General features: G+C 39.8%; 1 protein-coding gene across 4 annotated transcripts in view; it reads right to left on the reverse strand.

Annotated features, from left to right (window-relative positions):
- Nucleotides 1–6,465: 6,465 nt before the first annotated feature.
- Nucleotides 6,466–21,915, reverse strand: part of PIK3CG (phosphatidylinositol-4,5-bisphosphate 3-kinase catalytic subunit gamma) — a 36,530-nt gene continuing 21,080 nt past the window's right edge. For all 4 annotated transcript variants that reach the window (XM_084535807.1, XM_084535805.1, XM_084535804.1 and 1 more), the window contains exons 8-11: nucleotides 18,619–18,749; nucleotides 16,409–16,520; nucleotides 13,638–13,795; nucleotides 6,466–8,484 (exon numbers count right to left, since the gene is read on the reverse strand). In XM_084535807.1, the coding sequence (XP_084391933.1) occupies nucleotides 8,203–8,484; nucleotides 13,638–13,795; nucleotides 16,409–16,520; nucleotides 18,619–18,749 (683 nt within the window). In that variant the 3' untranslated portion in view covers nucleotides 6,466–8,202. The remainder of the gene's footprint in view (nucleotides 8,485–13,637; nucleotides 13,796–16,408; nucleotides 16,521–18,618; nucleotides 18,750–21,915) is intronic.

A 21,915-nucleotide genomic window follows, 5' to 3' on the forward strand; every position in this document is an offset into this window, starting at 1 on the left:
TGCTTTCCTGTGATTCAGTCTCAGGTTTTATTCTCTTGATCTTGTAAATAGCACTGATAAGTATTTTGTGTGCTTTAACTTTGATGCTGTTGCAAATTAGGGTATTGTGATTGTGGTAAAGCCTTTTCTATGAACCTCGTTATTGGCCTCTTTCTTGTGAAGATAATATACAAAAGGGATCTCTCTGAAGTCTGGCCTGCAAGCGGTGCTGAAGGTAGATAAATCACTTCTCAGCAGGTCCAGTCACTGATGCCACTAGCTAGACTGGCTAGTTTTGGGTAGATCCATACATGTTAGGATAACTACACTGTGGTGGTCCCACACTATTACTTTCTTCAAGCCTTAGTCGTCCTAGAAAAGGACTTTTTTTTGTTTGTTGCCATGTCCCTCTTGTTATCTTGGTTTATTTCTGTTATTACTGCACTAGCTGCATTAAGATGCCACTTTTCCAGTCAAATATGAAATAAAAATATTTATTACAAAGTTCCCTCTCCACCCTGAGCCTGTTGATACCAGTACTTGGGAGGGAGAATACAGAGCATTATGCTGGGTCTTCCAGTGCTTTGCACCCTGAAGTGTACAGAGACATCTTTTCCTGGTTTCTTTTGCTGTCAGATTCCTTTTTGGAAGGGATTCACTGTCAGGAGAATTTTTAGCAAGTTTGTCCCAGTGCAGATACCAGCAGGTGTTGCTGGTATCTGCAGCTACCTGCACTTTTGGCATTTGGTTCTCTCGCTATCATTCCGTGGTGCATTTCCTGGCTGCTAAAAGTGGTCAGTGTACTCCGGTTTTAGTTTTAGAGCTCCAAGCAAAAGCAACAAGACCTGAGAATTGGGGCGAAGATCCTGAGCTGCAGCAGGGAATAATCATTCACATTATGGCTTTATCCACTGATAAAACAAACAAACCAAGTTCATATTTTGTAAAGTGCATTTATTCTCATTGGATAATCCTGATAATATAAGTACTTAAGGACTGCTTTGTGAAAAAAGTCCTTTTCTTTGTGAAAGGGAAAGTTTTGCAGTAAACTAAAGACCACTCTGCCTAGGTTGGGTTTTTCCCAGCATTTATGTGGGTGGCTAATTCCATAAAAATACTCCTCCACACATAGATCTTTGCAGCTCATGCAAATCTTTATTGAGACACATGAGGTAGCAGAACAGCACACTTTTTTTCTTGAATGTTCACTTTTTTTTTTTCTGGTGCACTTTGTAGGTCTGGTATAGAAAAGGAATAGGGGGTCAGGTGGGAAAGCAGTCCAACAGAGAACTACGAGAGTGGGGAACGGTTGGTGGTCGACTTCTTGGAGGGCTGGGGGGCTGGAGGATGCTTGCATCTCTGTGCGCACCCACAGCCAGCTTTTCAGAGGAAAATATTTGGAGATGAACACAGGGATGGAGGAATAGAAGGGAGTTAAAAAAGACAAGGCACTAAAAATATATTGATGAGTTAGGTTTTTTGTTTTGTTTTGTTTTGTTTTGTTTTGTTTTGTTTTTTTTTAATCATATAATCATAGAATCATTAGGGTTGGGAAAGACCTTCAAGATCATCTGGTCCAACCATCCCCCTATCACCAATGTCACCCACTAACCCATGGCCCTCTCGAGTTTGGGGTGCAGGGCTTGGGATTGAGCCCCCTTGAAGACAGATGGTTCTTTTCTTCTGGTGCTAACAACTCTGTGAAAACAGTGTCTCTTTCTCTCTCTCTCTTTTTTATTTTTTTTTTTTAAATCCTAATGCTATACATTGTTGACTGTGTTTAGATGGCTTGTGGGAATACAGATCTCCAGAGGACAGGGTAAACTAAACAAGCTTTTATATAAGGATAAATAAGGATCTTTGAGTGCACACTGATCTCTGAAGTGCTCATGGTAGCATTTACAGAAAAAAGCAGAGGGAGAATACGAAAAGGAGAACAGCAGGAATAAATGAGACTTTAGGAAACAAGTCTTCCAAGAGATGCATTCTGCAAGTCCCTCAGAGGGACATTTAACTAACATTCAGTTAACTAACTATGGTTGTATGGATCCCGTGAAGCGGTCCTTTCAGTAATGTACCTTCTCTGACGAGGGAATCGGTTTGGACTCTGCTGGTGGTGGGCTGGGAGCCCTCGAGGGGTGTGCATGGTGTCACTCGAGGCTCAGGAGCCTGCTTTTTGTTTTGGAAAAGCTGAGTGCCTGGTGCAGAATGTCATAAAATGGCTTCGGTCTGGCCTTTGGTGCAGCACACCCTTACCTCAAAGACTTAGAGCACACAGCTCATCCTGGCACTTGAGGCCCATCTACTTAATGACTTCTAAACCCCCTTTTACCCTGTTTTGCCCAGCTTTTTGCCAGGGTTGCTGCCGCAGCGTTCCTGAGGGCCTGGGAAGGTGCAGCCGCACCCAGCGGCCACCGACTCCCCACGAAGCCAGTGCCAGAGCCCACAGGACCTTCAAGTCTCCGGTCTTGTTGGAAACCACTCTTCACCCTCCATCAGCGTGCCCTTATGGTATCAGATGCCCAGAGAAGATCCCTGAGAAATGAACATTTGGCTCATTAACACCTCCCCCGAACATGAGGCCTGCTGTGGCATAATGAACACTGGCCTGCCTCTGTGTGAGGCATCGTCCTGAACTGCAGGGCCCCTGCCCAGAGCATTTCGGTTTCAGACCCCTTTAAAGTTACTGAGCTCTCTGGGTATTTTTCTCTCCAGGCAGTCAGAATTACTGTTTTGTAAAGTTTGGGAAACACATCATATTCCGTGGGAAAGAAAGAGGCTTGTGAAACAGCGATGCTGTCGTGAAGCTCATCAAAATGAAGGATACCTTGACTGGAGGGAGAGCGCTTCCTGAAGAGATCTGTTTATCTCGCCGAGATTCTCTTCTGCGGAGACATTTGACAGCAGAGCAGAAGAGCTGCCATCCTGCATCACAGCCAGAGCCTGTTCAGCCCGGTCTCCTGTCTCTGACAGAGGCCAGCTTCAAATGCTTCAGGGAAAAATACATTTCCATCACGATGGCAAATAACGTCCCCATGCGATGAGCTCGATGCCAATCCCAGACACCTGCCCGTTGATTTGGGGTGGAGGCACAAGACTGACTGTTCCTTTACAATTTATTATTTTAAATCTCAGGTAATTTAACAGTAAATATTCTCAGCAAAATTCAGCTCTGTCCCTGTCTTGAATTGTTAATGATAGTTTGTCAAGAAACTGCATTGCAGCACCAGATTTCTCTATGGCTGTTACCCAACAGCCGTAGCCTTGGTAGCCTTTTTTGGGTGTAGTTAGTTTAGTCTAGATAAAAGGAGATATATTCAGAGGCAAAGGAGGCTCTGGTACAAAGTCTGAGCTGTAGTTTTAAGACTGTTTTGCACTATGGGCCATTAACACATTTCTGTTTTCTTTTCCTCTCTCCTTTCAGGCATCTTGCCTGGTTATCCCACATTTAGTACACCAGATTTTACCTTCTTTCTTTTTGTGTCTCAATGTTTTATCTTTTCCAGCAATGCCACTACATACAGTTTGCTTTTTCCATTTATTTCTTCATGCACTTCATGCAGAGTGTCAGCAAACTCTGGCCATACACACTACAGCTTGGAGAGCATGACCAGCATTTGCGAACTGACTTATGAAGCTGAACGCCAGAGAGATTGCAACAAAGTGTGGGATGTACTCGTACTTACTAGATATAGCACTTCTGCCATACACGGGTCTCTTTTGTTATCTAAAATTAACTGTGTTTCTGGCACGGTGCTGCTGCTGTTTCCAAAGTGACAGCCTCTTCTTTTGCATCCTCAGGAGATCACCTGAGTAATGGTGCACCTTTTTCTAAACACCGCCTACCTGTATTGTGGAGGGCTCTTGTCTAACGCTACCTTTCATGCTCTGAAATTACAAACCCCTGTTCCCAGGGGCAGGCAGGGACAAGTTTCTCCTGTCAAGTGCCCACCTGCTCATTATCACCAGACAGGACACCAACCTTTCTCTTCCTGGGTGAAAGACTCACTAATGCTAGGCTGCTTTCAAAGCCCTTTTTTTTTTTTTTTTTTTTTTTTTTTTTTTTTTTTAATTGACTGTTGTCAAAAGCTAGGAAAAAACATGCTTTTCTGATTGTCTCCTCCTGCATCATATTAGGACCAGTTGCCAATGCTCCGCTCCTCTCTGAAATGACGATATAAGAACATTACATGGCTATAGCCCCATCGCTTGCATCTTTTGATTAGTCTTTATTATTTAATGGTATAAGTGCAGGCAAGCTGCTTTCTTTTCTCTAGCATCAGTTTTGCTTCCTGTAAGCCTGCCACAAAGTTTCATATCAGGACTTTTTTTGGCCAGTTCTGCCTCCAAAATGCAGACTGGGTTGAGCGTGGCTGAACCTCTTCCTGCAGATTTCTGTGTTGATTTCTGGGTTGCTATTTCCAACCTACTGTATCATTTGCAGCCAGAAGATTCTTGTGTTTTTTTTTTTTTTCAGTCCTTCACTGTTAATGGGATATTCAAAAGGCTCAGTAGACCTTCTAGACATTTTGGTACTTTGGATTTTCACTTTAGGTATTATTTCAAGGCTACATGACATGGAGTAAGAAACTCACTGGCACAGTTTGCAATCTACATAATCTATGGCACTACTCGTGGATTTGCAGAGCAGATAGTAATAAAGGTTTATCATGAAAAATAACCTAAAAGTTGTAATTCCCATTTGTATTTTTCTCAAGTCAGTTGTTCTTATCTGTATTTCTGTATCATCTGATGTATTTTACAGGAAACTCTGCTAAGTATGTATTAATTAAGGCTAAATATTCTGCTAATGGTTAAATACCTCTAACAAGTGCAACCATTGCATTCAAGGGAGATCTAAATATCATGGCGTTGCACACACCTCAGCCTTACAACACCTCTTCCTGTCCCAGAATATATTTAGGCTGGAGCCTTGGAGACACACTCCTTGCTAACCCACATCTTTACGATCCTGCTGGAGCCAAAGCGTACATGAAGTCACAACGGAGTCTGAGGCACTGCCTCTAAGAATAGAATCAAATTGCCACTGTTAGGTGAGGCAATGACGTGAATTTACGCTACTGGAAAAATATAACGCATCTTAAAAGGACAACAACAAAAAAAGACCTTAAAAATAACTTTAAAAAATAATTAAAAAAAATCTTTGGGATAACAGCAGGAAAGGATGATAATTGAAACCTACTCAGAAAAATTAGTAATTTTCTCTCTCTGCATGCTGTGCTAGAGCCTGTGAAAAACGTGTTTAGTGATTAATTTACATTTCCTGCTTTATAGCCCTTATGAAAAGGCTATTTTGAAGGGTTGGTCTATTTAGAGCGTGCTTAGGCGTTGAAAGACGTTGGGCCCAAATTCAGCACATTGTGGTCCAACTCCCTGCTCGGGCAGCTGCAGCTGTCATAAAAAAAAACACCTTCCAAAGTCTTGGGTGCTCAGCCACCCCTGCACAAGGCAACAGCTGGGCACTGCACCCTGCATCCCACTATCAGCAGCCCCAGAACCTGGCCAGGGAAGTGAAGACTCATCCTTGTGCCCAGCCCTCAGTATGCCCCAGCCACCTCCTCACTTGCAGAGCAATTCCATCCCACCTTGAGGCCAGGCTGCCTCAAAACACATCTCTACTTTTATTTCCCTCCCTCCTTGGCCAAAAAACAGTCTGTTGTGGGTGGAGGTTAAGAGAGGCACGTAACAGCCAACAGATCATCAGCCACATGAATGCACGGCTACTTAAAAACAAAGTGGCAGCAGGCTAATAGCTTGTTGTGTAGGTTAAAAAAAAAGAGGCTGAGCAGCTACCGTTGATCTCCCAGAAGCTGGGCAAACACCCAACACACGGCTCACCGCTGCCTGGCAGCCCAGCTGCATGCTTCATGGGCAAGATGAAGAAGCCTGCTAATTATTTCAGCACAGTGGTGTTTGAGATGTCTGTAACAAATACCGTACTTAATTCAGTGTAGCACATTGTAAACTGTTGATAAAACTGACTGGTGTAAGCTTAGTGTATGACTAAACAGTCTTCCTCTGGGTGCAGGTTTCTTGTAGACCTTTATCTGCATATGGAGGCTGATTTAGGAATGCCTTTTCCCTTGAAGTTGTGATTAGCATTTACTTGACCACGTTGCATTTGAATTTAGCAGTAGGTTTACCTGTTCTTTTAAAACCAGGAACTTACTAAAACCTTCAGATTTTTCTTTAAAGAACAAAACAGGAATGAATTAAGTGCTGCTATAAAATGGTAATATTCTTTTCACACTTTACCATTATAGTAATTGAAATTCTAACACTACAGACTCTTAAAATTGAAGATATTTGATATTCTCTGAAGTTATTAATATGGAACTAAAACAATTCCTCTAAGTGGAACTTTGGATATGCTTTCTTACTGAGACTACACAGTCTTGAAATGACTGGGTGACAATATTTACTGATATTTTGGGGGAAAGTGCTTATTCATGAAGGAAAATCAAATGAATAGAACATGTCAATTTATTTCAGATCTACAAAATACAAATCTAAAAATATGATTTTACAGACAGTATTCACCATTTAGTTTATACTTTAGTATGTTCTTAAGCCTATCTTGTAGAGAATGATAATAGAACAACAAAATATTCTACATTTTAACTTTTTAGATTTCCTTAACTGAGTCTGCCATATACATCAAAAATATTGCTGTGCACAGTAACCAACTAAATATCTATATTTCAAAAAGAGGTTGCCTGTGTCTCGACAGAGACACCAATTACAGTACATTTATTAAAAATCCTTCCAGAATACACTCAGTAGTAACAGTGGCAGCAGTAGTTAAATTCTTAACAGTTCTGTGAAATTATTGAAGCAAATGATAACAGAATTACAAAATTCAGTTAATCATGTAAATGTAATGTAAAACCCATGTAAAACTACTATGAAAGAAGAAATTACACAGGCACAAGTGCAAAAAAGCAATATTGTAAGCCATCTTCTCTCTTTGGTAAAAATCAATTAGAAGGAAGTATACTATAATAATTGAAGTCAAAGACTAACTCATGCTATTTTTTTTTCCTACCGTAGGCAGACCACATGATTTGCAGGTATCCTACAGTACACAAGTTAAAATTCTACTTGACACTGCCCATTTTTTCCTCTTTAAAGTTTAAATATTGAAATTAAAGATAAGGTATCTTTTTCTTTCATAAATAGCTTTTCAGTAGTATAGTCTCTTCAAGAATTTAAAAATAAATAGCAAAATATACACAATTTCAAAGATTATACTTAAATTCCTTATGGGTATATCCTGAAAATATATCTCCAAAGAATAAATAACTTTGGGTTTCTCAAATATTTGGTAAAATGTCAATTACTCTTATGTAAGGACTTTTCTCTGAGGAGTAAGGAAGTACCATTGCTTTTTCTATAAAGCTTTTACTATACAGGTGGCATTTTAGTAAATTTACAGTAAGAATATAATCTGTAATATAATACGGACCTTCCCCATTAATAAAATACAGTAAAAAAACTTCCAAAAATAAACCTTCAAAATTTCAGGTTCAAACCTGAGGAGCTTCCAGGGAACTCTGAAGTTCTCCTGGAGTGACAGTCACGCTCAGCTGTGTATGTCAGGAGGCTAAAATAACAGTAAGGGAATTTCTTCTAATAGTAGAATCAAAGCTGTTACCTACTGATGACACATTAAAAATCCAAAAAGAACGAAATGTTAGGAAAGGGACAAAGGGGAGTGATGTGGGTGAAGAACACTTGAGTGTAAACCATCCTGAGAAAGAAATACATTTCCTACAGGCATTTCAATGTATTTTAAATTGACTCTTTTTTCCCATTTGAAGGGCTTGACCCTCATGAACAATTAAGGTAATGCCATGGAAAATTTCTATTGGAGTTTGCAGGTTATCATCTTACTCAAGCTCCTCCTTCACTATTACTACAGAAAAAAAAAAAAAAAAAAGCAGGCCACATCAGCAAAGCAGCTAGGTAACAGAATCCAGCAACTGGAAACATCATTAGGCATTCAGGAAAAAATAAAAAGATCTTCACTGCAGGAAGATCTTCTGGAGCAGCAAAGCAAAAGCCCTTGCCTTTTTGAAGATCCAGTTAAGCTGCCAGCAAAGTAAAGGCAGTTTCGACTGCTCATTTATTCGGAATGCATAAATAATAACATGTAGATTCACTAACTTCCTATTCACACCTACAGCTAATTTACATAAAACGTTAAGCAGAATGCTTTTCTACTCCTTGCTTGATTCCAAGCACAAGATGTAAAAACCAGTTAAATTGCACAGTCCAGCCCTTATCCCTGCAAACCTCTATCTGATCAAGAAAATGCTTTTTGGCATCTTCTTCGCTTTTCCCTACTGTCAGTGCATCCCGGATATATTCGATATCCTCTTTGCTGGTTAATTGGGGCATTCCAGTCATCAGCATCATGGAGAACAGGATGATCAGCAGGTTTGTGTGATGTCGAAGAGCTAAATAAGCCCTCACGCATACATCCTACAAAAGAGAAGAATTGTTTGTTAATTGATGAGGTCAACTGAAAGGGATGGCTTAAGATTTTCACAGGAACTCAGGTATGAAGTGCTCTCACTGACCAGCACTATTCAATTACTGGCACACATCAGACAGAGGAGACCCAAGGGAGCTGTTCATCTGAGCAGAAACATTAAATTGATGTCTGCATCCCTTGCTCGCTTTTACTTCATTCATGAACACACCTGAGGGCAACAAGTCCTCTTCTGGTGTACAAACAAAAGGCACTGTTTAATAATATTATATTAATTGCTAAAGCATAAAGCCTTGGCTTCACCAAGATTTCAGATTAATTTCCCTGTTGTATAATCCCTTCCCGCGACTGTTAAAGAGCCAGCAGTAATTCATCATCTTCTTCTAAAGCTGGTAGGTTCCCATTTAAAGACCGTGGGACAGCAAGTGATACAGAACAAAGCAGCACCTCCAGAGGTCTATTCTTCATTTTATATAGACGTCTATAAAATGTGCAGAGGTGATGGCTTGCTAATGGAGAAGGTTTTTCAGGCTTGGTGTTCTGTGGAATTTTTCCATCTGACAGCTCTAGTTTAAACTCAGGCATGCTGCCTGGCTTTAGGACTGCTACATTTACTGTCATACCGGATTCAATGGATTATTGTTCTTATTGTTTTTTAATTGCATTTTCACTTCCATATATAAATAATCTGTGCTTAGCAGCATAAACTTTAGAAGAATGAAATTTCTGCAGCTTGCAAAAACATGAAATGCCTTTTGAAAGAATACTTAACGATAAGTGACTGATACATAAATTGAAATGATTATTTCTTGTATTAAATTTATTACTCATTTACTTTTAGAAATAACATTTTAAGGAAAACAATGCAATGAAGAAATCAATCAAACATTACAAAGTTAAATTGGACCTGCAATGCAGAAATGTAAAAAGATGAGAAATATTTCCAGGAAGGCTGCTGCTATTAAAACCCAAGCTGAAGCAATGTTGATTTTTACCGAACTAAATATTCATATTAACATTTCCAGAAATTTATATGTATGTATTTAAAAATTATATGAAATATGTGTGTTTTAACGTAAATCCTACCAAATCTCATTAGCTCTCTGGAATTTGGTTTATTTTTCACACGGTGCATGGGTTTTTCTTGTTCCTTAGAAACAGTAAGAATTGCACAAATAATCTTAACATCTATCACTGTTCACATCAGCATCATCAGGACAAACAACCAGACAGGTTAGGAAGATACAAAGGAAGAAAGATGATACTTTGAAGATCTGTCTGTAGGGTTTCTTTCTTTCCTATTTTTTTTTTATTCCCTATTGCCTGGGCCCTTAAATCTTTCACTCTAAATTTCCAAATAAATCCTGTCCCAAAATAAGATGAGAACTTACAAACTCTAATGTCAGTTTAGTTCTTGCAAAGCAGAAGATGAATTGCAATGGTCAAAGCACAATTTACAATAGAAAACACAACCATCTTTTCACAGGGATTAGTTTCTCTCCATGACACTAGGAAAAAAAAATTCTACTTATGTGTATCAACTTCAAACAGGGAAATCTTGTCACAAGAGTTAGCGTGTGTTTTGTTCCTCTTGAAAGAGATGAAAGCTCTTTATAGTTATATCAAAGAAGGTTTTGCATTTCTCTATGGATGATATATTTCGCTACCGAAGGTGTCTGAAGACAGAGAAACAATTATGCAGTCAAGAAACTGGCATCACTACATCTCAAAGGCAGTCCTTGTAAGAATTCAAAAGATTAAAAAAATCTGCATCTGCTTGTTACAGTTATTTATTCAGGCAGGAATTGAACAGGGGGTTGAATTAACATCTTTCAAGAAAAGTCATTTTTGTTACTTCTGAGAAAGGCTGAGAGAATCAAAAGTAACACAGATGTGTGTGTCAAGGGTATGTGAATACCATGGGATTAGGAAAAAAACTGTTGACTAATATAAAGCCACGGGCAAAATGAGAGGAGCTGAGGAGAAAACAACCCCCCTTGTCCAACAGATAACAAAGAACAATTGATTAATTTGACAGCTTGAAACTGTCATAAGTGTTAGTATCCTAAAGGTCAAGCATTTTTTTTTAATATAAACTGTCCAAGTTCTGTTATACAGGTCATCCCTTTCCTGTACAGTATAATACAGAAAAAGTGGCTTTCAGTGATGAATTGTACATCCTTCCTCTTCTATCACCTTTATTTGGAAACAAATGGTGCAATCAGAAGAGATTATTGGATTAGCAGTGAAAATACAGACCAAGTCAGCAGGGTAAAGTAATGAAAAAAATAACTAATTAAATAAATGAGATATAATGAATGAAAGTTCATTCATAACTCAATGGAAAAACTAGTAAAGAAAAATTGAGGGGAACTAATGACAGCTATGTGGACAAAGCTCAAAAGACCAGGAAGGTCATCCTACTGAAAAACTTAGATATTCTAAGTGAAAAACTTGCATGCACATAGGAGTAAAAAAGTTGCACGGATTTCAGCCAAAGGCTGGAAAGGAAATGCTACCACATTTGACACTTACAGGAGGAGAAATCTGGACAGTACTGAGGCATCTGAAAAATTCACAGATGGTACAGAAAAATACTTGTCTTCTCAGATTAAGTCATGCTTATCAAATATTGTTTTCTGCTAAACATTTCTGTCATGTCATTAATAACCTCTGGCATCTACTTTTTTTTAAACCATTGTGAGAAAAACAAACAAAAAGGGACTCAAAATTCAGACTAACAGCTAATAAAAGTGAGCTTTGCTGCCGGTTTCATAAAGGCTGCCATGCCACTGACAGCTTTAAAAGTTCACTAATAACTAGCTATACTTGGTTGCAGTGAATTTAATCAAAGTTACCTGTCTAATTAGCCTTCTCTGTCGCCTGCAGTATGAGCTGTGGCTAACACATCTGTAGGGACTCTATCCAATAGGTGACAGAGAAATAAAATTAAAAAACTCAGATATTTTCAAATATTAAAAGACTAAGGCCTGTAAAAACAAAGGATTCCTCTAAAGTACAACATATTTAATGTAGCTGAAGTACAAATTAATGAGAGATGCTCTTAAAAATTAATGAAGGATAAACGCTGAGACTTCTCCATTAATACTTGAATGAGTCAGCAGGCACAATGAATGAATCCCTATTAGGAAACACGATAAAACCAGCCAGTTGAAAAGTAAAGCTATCATTTTGTTTACTTTTGTACTCTGAACATATAATTTAAAAAATGCTTCTTTCCAGCAAAATCGTGATGCATGTCCTGCTCCATGTTACTATTTTACTTGTATAAAAGTATTTTGCTTTCAGCTTTCTTTTTGTTGGTCTTTGAGATAGAAAAGCCTTTCTTAGACAGAAAAGCCTTTTAATGTAGTACCAGTATAGCAGGTTATTAACAGTATGTAATGAAGCAGAACTGTACATGAACTTACATTTTTTTCAGTCAGTATTACTCTGTCTGTGTCTAAATCACCCCACTTAAAATGACCAGGTCACATACCACAGTCACAGTTCACAAAGGTAAAGCTTGTTAATCACTGCCCAACTGATTAATGACACTAATGGAACTGATACTAGCACTATCACAGCATTTCTGAACAGTCAGAGTAAAAAAAAAATAAGAAATTGTATTCAGACAAAGCCAGGACTTGCTACTGTATTACAAAGGCATTGCTTACCAAAGGAAGGCTAAGACCAAAATCACCTCCTGTTACTTTTGGTATTTGAGCTGCTGCAGTAAAGGTCAGGCATTCTCTGAAGAGCTGCATGATCCATATACACTAACACAACATCACCTCTCTGTAGTCAGCAAGACGTTGCTACTCTTCCAATTCTCTATTAGCACGCTTTCATATTTTGAACTGTTTTCTGATTCCAAAACAAACACCTTCTACAAAATGAAATATCCCAGATGGGTGTTCTGGCCCCACATGTGGGGAAGGCTTACAGCTGCTGAATGGCCACCCTTCTTGTATGCATAACAGGTCGCAGGCTTCTTTAAGAGCACAGGCTCAGCATTCCCCACTTCCAGAGCAAAACCTACCCTGCTTCTAAACCATTTGAGCTACAAGCCCCCTTCGAAACACCCACACGGTAATAAAGCTAGGCCTTGTGCAAAATAAAGACTCAAAAATAGCACCTGGTTGTTTGGTTATTTTCAGAGGTCTGAGCTCAAGGATGACAATTGCCTCGATATTTGCTGTACAATAACGTATATGTTCAAAGGGATGTATTCACTATCCAACAGTAGGTACTCAAAGTTGAAAAACAAACCCCTTACCATGTCAGAGAGACTTGTTCATCCAAAGATAATCCAGACATCTAATTTAGTCTTCTGCTCTGAGTCTAAGACTGGAGGAGACTTTTTCTTTTTATCATACATGAAACTTCCTTTCAAATCAGGCACATATTTAAAGTTCTTGAAGTTGTGCACAGGAATACTGCTCCAGATACCCATTTATCTCTGCTCAGCCATGCTCTCAGACACTTCACTAAATATACTAAACAACATTTTGCTTTGTCTCCTCCTTGCCGAGGTCTTACACAAGGTTAACAAAATCACAACTGTTTTTGTTCACTTTCAAATTGAAACTGCAATAGAATAAATTTTTAGCACTTTTCTTCTCTTTCAGAGCATTAAGTCCATCCACTTCACAAAACCAGAATGTGATATGGTTTAGTACCATAGTACATTTCTGTCCAGATGCAGTAAGCTGAGCCCCAGGACAAGAGGGCAGAAGCAGGAGGAGTAACACTGGCACAGCCAGATGAGGAACACCTACTTGGACTACACAGAACACTCTGCTTAATGCCGTCAGTCTCCTCTACTGCCACAAATACTGATGTCCCTGACAAAGTTTTTTCGATCAAAACAAGAAACAAAGAAAGGACTGCCTGTCTGGTCTGCTGCTAACTGAAACCTGTCAGTGTGGCTTTGTGGGTGTTTGCATCCTAGTTCCCATAATCCTACAGATAATGTTTGCTTTTAGCTGGAGCTAAAATATCCCAGAATTGTATTACGATTCGGTAAATTTTATTAACATAATACCCAGGAGCATAGGCCTTTGAAATCTAAGGCACTAATGTTCATTTCAGAGAGTAACAAACACTGCTTAATTGACTTACAGCTAAATATTCACTTTACCTGAAATTTGTGGAAATGGAGACTTGTCTTCTTTCCGGAAGTCCCCATGACAAACAGAAAATCCGGAGTCAGCACAAAAGGAACTCTTTCCTTATTAATTCCAAGGAAGCTTTTATAATTCCCAAGAATATGGCCGAAATCAATATGAAAAAGGTTACCTTCATAAAAAGAAGTCACAGTTAGGGTCAAATACAATAAATTGTCAAGAACACTTATTTGGATTCAACTAGATTTCCAAAATCTCTTTTTTGGGGGTAAATATGATTGTTCTTTAGTTCATCAGAAAACACTATTTTCTCTCCTTTTTTTTTGAAATACATAATCATGTCCTCCTGGCAAAGCTACTTTTTGTTTGTCTTTGGAAGTTGTTAAAAACCAGGCCCAACTGCTGTGTTTTCTAAATATACACTCACAACTTTTCAAAAATGAAGCTAAGATTCATTTGGATGGCTCAGCTCCCTAACAATCAGATCCCAGCACATCACTGCATGGAAGGAGGCTTTCTGATTACCTTACACATTGCCAGGGATTCTGGCACTGTCCAGCTCTTTGGCTAATGCCAGGCACTAGAACATGCTTCTTCCTCACCGAGCTGCATTACCAATTTATTCAGTACAGTACAGGAAAGTACATAAGTTTGCCTCGCCACCCTCTATGCAACTTTGAAATTGTAGTACAGTATCAGGTCCCAAGAAAGTGATGAAAAAAAACATTTTTAAGGACTGCTGCACCTATAGGACTAGAGTGCCCTGCTGCTCTTCAGATTATTTGATTACTTTGCTTGGCAGACAAGATGTAAAGAGTACTTAATAAAATACTTAAAAACATGTATTTGTAATAATGGTATGTGTATACAAAAAGATGAAACATCAAATGATGTAGGATGATACTTGGTAGTGACCCTTAGGTGGATGACCCTTAGATGTTCCAGCATTTCAGGCAGCTTTTGAGTCCCCATAACCTACCCCACATCTTTCTGGTTTCTGTTGTTCAAGGCAGCCTGTGCTAAACTCTCCTGCTAACCTGCTCCTGATTACACATGAATAACCTTTCCTTCACTGTCTCCCTTTCTACTGACCTGTCCCTCAATTTTCTGCCAACAGGCACTTACACTGAATTACATAATACTTATAGTACTATATATATATATTAATGTTGAATTTAGAGCCTTTTTATTTTTTTCCTCAAGGACTTCTGGTGAACTTTTTTTTTTTTTTTTTTTTTTTTGTAGTCTCCAATTAGCTCATTTCTGCCTTCAGGGTACTTCCTCTCTCCAGCCTTCAACTAGTAAAACTTTAACTACGATATGATTAATATTAAATATACAGTCATCTAACTAAACCCAAAAGTATTTTCTGTCTCTTCGCGTTACGTGAAGACTAATTATGAAGTAACAAGCTCATGAAACCAGAAGTAAATTTCTTAGACCAAATAAAACTCCCTCATATGTACTGCTTGATCTGGGGTCCTTTCTGGGACTTCCATAGAGAAGTAAAATTGGGGGTGAATCACTACACAGTCACAGAAATAATTGCCAAGATTTGTAATACAAAAAATCTAGGTTCTTTCAGGAGGCTTGTAACCACATGGTGAGATGCTTCTTTCCTAGGGTATGGCATGGGACAAAAGGACCACAGAATGCTCATGTAACATGCTTGCACAGCCAACTTACACAAAAAAATCTGTGATTTATCACATCTTTAAACATATCAATGGCCTATTTACAGCTGACACGGTTGTGTTGACCTACCGAGTCACTTGTGAATGGTCTAGACAATGTCCTCCTCTAGACATTGATGTTAAGTAGACAACAGTCTGGTATTCACGGACCAGCAACCTTCTGGAAACACACCTGGTGCTCTTGCATCAGCTCATCAGTCAGGCAACCAAAAGCAGCAACCCTGCAAGAGTAGCTCCCCAACTCAAATTCAGGGTAGCTCTTGTTGGTTGGTCCAGGGGTGCCGCCCAGCGAAGATCTCCGATGTTGCAGGGAGTATGAGAGGTTGATAATTTCCCCAATTTTAGCTCATTAGTGGGTGTGATTAATCTTAAAGGTACCAGTTTGTCAAGTGTGCTTTGCCCCTGCTTTAGTATGCTCATGTTTAAATTGCTTTTAGTATGCTCACTTTTCTGATTATGCTTATGTTTAAAAGAAAAAATAGAAGTTGGTGTTTGTGCAGCTAAGGTTCTCTGCCACTATAAAATCACTGCAGCTTGGCATTCAGTTTGATGTCACTTTGTGTTCTGGTAGACGAGGAACCCTTTTGTCCTGTGACAAACCATCCTGCAGACTTCAGTAGTAAAACCACTGCACTCCACGTACACTTGCTAGGATTTTCTACAAAGGTATATAAACCAGTGATGTTCCTCCAGTAACACACAGTCCAGTAACATCTGCATTCTGACAGCAGGTGAATAGCTGTCTCCTTTGTAAAGTTTTTTGGCTTTTAGATCTTGTACCTAGACATAAAGATTACTTTTACATTCCTCATGACTTAGTTTGCAACACTCATCCTTGGAAAAGAACTGCATTGTTAATGATAAATATCTAGAGCTTATAAGAAGGCCAAAAGGGGTGACGATAGGCTTCGATGTCATGCAAGTACCTGAATTTGTAAGCAATGCTGACAGAACTGGATTCTTTTTCTTCATTCATTGTTACATGAAATATTTATTAGATTAAAACATAAATCTAGTGAAGTGTAGACAGTCCTCACATCTTCTGCGAAAATCTCAAAAAAAACCACAACCATCAACAAGCCCAAACTCACCTGTTTCTGTAATCATAATGTTATCGTTGTGCCTGTCTCCTATTCCAAGTACAAAGGTTGCCACACAGTATCCAGCACAGGAATAAACAAACCTTTCCACAGCTGCCTGAAACTAAAAATAGATATAAGAGATGTTAAATGCTTCAGTGCTACAAACTAACGTTTCTTCAGTCATCCTCAAATTTGTATGCCTTTCTGTCAATGTGTATCAAGCAAAAGTTAAACAAACTGTCTTAAAAAGAACACTGTTGCACAGCGGAGATTAAGATCACAACCCTGCACTGCACTGGCTGTGGCTCTACACCTTAGCTCAAGTAAAATAAGCGTACAGTCGTTCACACCTTCTGAGAAAGAATAAGGGGAAGCGTGGGGAGCCTTTCCTCATTCCTCATTCCCCTGTGCTGCTTGGGGAGAGGGTGCAGAAGACAGTGAATGGGGAGAAGGTGTTTTTAGTTTGCTTTTAGGTTCTCACTGCTCTAGCTTGTTAGTAACAGGTAATAAATTACCTTAATCTTCCTATGTTGAGTCTGTCTTGCCTGTGACAATAATTGTTGAGTGATCTCCCCATCCTTATTTCAACCCTTGAGCCCTTTGCATCGTGTTTTCATCCCCTTTCCCTTTGAGGAGGGGGAGTGAGAGAGTGGCTGTGGTGGAGTTCAGCTGTCCAGCTGGGTAAAACACAATGGGACATCCACAGCTCCTCTGGGCAACCTGTTCCAGTGCCTCAGCACCTTTTGAGTAAAGAATTTCCTCGTAACACCTCATCTAAATCTCTACTCTTTTAGTTTAAAACCATTCCCCCTTGTTCTTTCATTGTCTGTCTGAGCAAAAAGTTGTTCTCCATCTTTTTTTTGTAAGACCAGTTTAAGTATTGAAAAGCTGCAATGTCTCCCTGAAGCCTTTTCTTCTCCAGGCTGAACAACCCCAGCTCCCTCAGCCCTTCTTCACAGGAGAGGTGCTCCAGCCCTCTGATCATCTCTGTGGCCCTCCTCTGGACCCACTCTAACAGCCCCACACCCTTCTTGTGCTGGGGGCTTCAGACCCAGACGCAGGGCTCCAGGTGGGGCAGAGCAGAGGGGCACAATCCCCTCCCTCCCCTGCTGGCCACCCCTCTGTTGATGCAGCCCAGGACGCAGTTGGCCTTCTGGGCTGCAGGCACACACTGCTGGGTCATGTTGAGTCTTTCGTCCACCAGAACCCTCAAGTCCTTCTCTGCAGGGCTGCTCTCAATGAGTTCTTCTCCCAGTCTGTGCTCATGTCTGGGATTGCCCCGACCCAGGTGCAGCACCTTGCACTTGGACTTGTTGAACCTTACTAGGTTCACATAGGCCTACTTCTCAAGCTCATCCAGGTCCCTTAGGATGGCATCCCTTCCTTCTGGGATATCGACTGCCCCACTCAGCTTGGTGTCATCTGCAAACTTGCTGACGGTACACTCAATCCCACTGTCTGTGTCATTGACAAAGATATTAAACAGTGCCGGTCCCAGGACAGACCCCTGAGGGACATCGCTCGTCACTGGCCTCTATTTGGACACAGAGCCATTGACTGCAACTCACTGGGTGCAGCCTTTAAGCCAACTCCTTATCCAGTGAATAAGAATAAGGAATTGGCTTCCTAAATAAAGGAGTTGTGAGTACCCAAACCTGTGCTTAAAATACTCTAAAACCACACTGCCTCTCAGTGCTCCTAGATGTCCTTTCAATCTGCTCCTCGTGTATCACTTCCAAATAACACTGACAAAGGAGCCATTTCTAAAGCATCCTGTTACTCAGGAGCCTGGCTGCCAGCTGGATGCAGAAGGCTCTTTCACAGAAGCTCACAGCTGAGCGCAGGGAAAATGAATGGATTTTTCAAACTCACTTAAGTAACAAAACCGTAAACACAACCGTGTTACAGTTAGAAACCCTCAATTAGTAGGGTACATTGTAAAACTTTGTGTCCTGGTTTAGGCTGGGACACAGTTAATCTTCTTCACAGGAGCTGGTACGGTGCCATGTTTCAGATTTAGGAGGAAAATAATGTTGACAGCACAGCAATGTTTTAGTTGTTGCTGGGTAGTAAACTGTCTTCATTTCATCACACAAGTTTTAGGTGTTTTTCCCCTGATTCTCTCCTCCATTCCACTGTGGGGCAGAGTAAGCAAACAGCTCTGTTGTGCTTAGCTTCCTGAAGGGTTAAACCACAACATCTGATTTCAAAGAACTCACCTTCTCCTCAATGACACATCTCTCCTTCAGCCACTGGTTGAGTATTTCATCCTTAAATGCGCCGGTGTTACCAACTGTACTCTGCTGAATTTTGGCAATTGTTGTAGCATCTTTCACAATTTCAATCATTCCTACAGAAAGCAAAGGAGAAAAGCCAGAATTTATATTAAATGTACATTAAAGCATATACAATTTGCAAAATAATAATTTAAACTGCAGTTTTTATACCAACCGCATAATGTCATTGCTCGTGAGCAGCTATTTATTTTACAAGCAACAGTGGTTCTTGCCCACTCCCGGCTGAAGCCAGCCAGAGCTCCAAACTACCCAGGCATCCTAAACTCTTCCATGAGAATGTAAAACCTTTTAAAATGGAAAGAATCACGTGATGAGTGTACATGAGGCTGCACGAGGCTTTTCCTGAGCAGAGGAAAAACCTCTCTTGTCCTGATACGCTGCAGGAGCCTGGGTACCACCCACTTGCTGAAAAGCTTCTCCCCAGCTTCACTGATTTGAGGAGCTGAAGAGAAGCCACAGCGTTGGGGTAGCCTGGAAACAAAAGTGATACCAGAGGAGCAGTGATGCAGACAGAGCTGTTGTGGGCCCTCCCACAGTAAATCCCATTTAAGATTACATGTGCATTAACACAAGAAGGTTCAGGAATACCAGTGTGCCAGTGGGTTGCTGGTGGAAAACTCTTGCTGTAGGGGCCTACACGTTGGTACAAGTCAGTAAGGACACACTGCTCTTCACCAGGAGAAAAACACAATCCAACAACCACTCTTTTTCCCACTGACCATGGGAGGGTCAACAGCAGACAAGGGAGAAACTCCCGAAACTGAACAGATTCTCACAAAAGCAAATCAGTGCATCACAGCAATATGTGCAGAAACATGGAATTTACCCTTCATACTAACAAGTCATACAAAAATTGGGTACCCTAGAGAGAGAAAGAAGAAAGGGAGGCTACATTGCAATGCTGCACTGTAGCCAAGACCAGCAGATGCAGTCTCCTCTTATATTCTATATGCCTGTATGAGGGAAGGTCAGATTTCAGATGAATTTATTTGGTAACTGGAAATATATTTTCTTCCTTCAGTTCAAGTTCAACAGTGTCTTATAGGTAAAAGCCTGGCCTCAGTTCCAGCTGAATGATAAGCAACCAAACAGAAATATCCCTTTCTCTCAGAAGTGACTCAAAGCAGTTTCTGATTTGGATTCAGTTTGACTATCTGAAACAGATTTCTACCTATTCATTGTCCTACTCTTCTGCAAGTAGTGAATTATGTGCAAATTTTTCAGTAACAGAAAAAAGAATAGTAATCTCCAGCTCCATGCATAGATAAATTCTCCTCTGTCTTCTATGCATAGATAAATTCTCCCCTGGTGGTATTTCCTCTGTCATGAAAAAGACGCGGTTTTGTTTGTAACTAAACTATTGTGGAAATATGACCTCCAAAAACCACCACCACCAAATTAAAAAACTCTGCATTTTGTCAAGCTGTTGCTTTCCTCCTCAGTGAGCTCCAGATCACATTCCAGCTGTTGAAAGCTTCCCCCTTCTGTGCTCACAAATCTCCCTCTACCGGTCAACAGCTTCTTGATTCCAGGGGAGTGGAGCTTTTGCAGGAGGCATCTTCTGCTTTCATTTTCATTTTCAAGTTCTCCCAGCAAAGCTGTATTGATTAGCAGTGTGAAAAGCCTGCAGATTTTAAAGCAGATGCTCACGAAAGCCCTTTACTGATCGTTCTTAACTGTAGTGCCAAAAGACTGATACAAAACCTACACAAAATGTTGCAGAGATTATTCTGCCTGAGTAAATACTTTAAAGGCACCAAGGTAAAAATAAAAATAAAATGCTGAAATAGTAAATCTCTACTGGCAAATCCCTCTAAATACAGATCTGTCTCTCTGTAGGTATGGTTAGTCTTAGGCTTCAGTTACTGGGAAAGTGTCTCAACTGAGCTGCATTCAACTGGGAGGAATCCACAGTGTTTCTAGGGATCTGTGGTACTAGAGCAGGTGACTTTTACATTATGTGCCAGCTTGAACTTTTTAAATTTGGCAGTGATACAGCTTAGTAAGTAGTGATAATTGCTCTGCAGAGCCAGGAACATATGGCAACGTCAAGGGGAGAGATAATAGGGTACGATCTTTTACCGGTGATATACAGAAGAGAAAGTTCTTCCTCCTGAGGTCTATTTGGCAGCAGCAGTGGAGAGGGCAGATGTTTCCTACACTGCAAACTGCATTAAATGCAGATGTCTCCAGCAGACTGAGAAAGATCTATACAGAAGGGGATACCAGCCAGGTGTCAGGAAATCTGTAAGACGCTCGGCTGTTTTCATATACTCAGTGTAAAATGTGGTATTGTCCTGGTGTAAATACACAGAAAATGCACCAAGTTTCATGGAAATATTATGAGGTAGGGAAGAAGCAGCTTGGAAGAAAACCACAAATGAGTATCATGAAGTAATGTTTGCATCTCACCACTCTTTGGCTGTGTTCCAAACAAGCATAAGCTCTACATCAAAGCGCCCCAGATTGGGTATTACTAATTTAGGCTGCAGGTATTCTCAGCAAAAGGAACAGAAGCCTTTATGTGATTAACCATGCCCCTACTGTGGTGCTGGGGGGGTGCTAAATTCTTACATCTCCACCATGCAAGTAGGAAAACTAACAATTATTTCCTAATCAAAAACCAAAGAATGGGGAGTCAATTAAGAATTCATGAAAGAAACCTGAAGTCTCTAAGTTGGATATGAGAATGCTATGGTCACTAGCAGAATTCCTGCATTTTCCCCAATTATTTCAATATGTTAAATTGCCTTAAGATGATTTTAAATAAAATTAAACAAAATCCTGAAATCTGTCTAAAAGAAAATAGTTTGTTTGTTTGTTTTGTTTTTTTATAACCTACCTAAGGGTAAAAAAAAGAAAAACACAACTCCCTGTATTTACAGTCAAAGTGCAGTTAGGATTTTGATATATTGTGTTCCATTTCCTTTATTAGAATTCTACCAATATGATTTATTTAGTTTTAAAACACTTATATTAAGAGAAAGGAAACTTGTGTGTCATGCAACCGATTATTTTATCGGCAAGACTGGTTTCTCTGCATTGCTGAGAAATCTTGAAGCCAAAAGACAAGATGATAAAAATTTTATGTGGCAATGTATTTTAGAGATGAAGTACATTATAGATATTTATTAAAAAGAATTCTTAATTTTATTGGGACTCAGTTCATCATTCTTCAATCCATAAAGCAAAATATTTTGTAGAAATTAAATGATATTT

This window comes from Aythya ferina, assembly GCF_964211825.1.
Source record: "Aythya ferina genome assembly, chromosome: 1".
Classification (NCBI taxonomy): domain Eukaryota; kingdom Metazoa; phylum Chordata; class Aves; order Anseriformes; family Anatidae; genus Aythya; species Aythya ferina.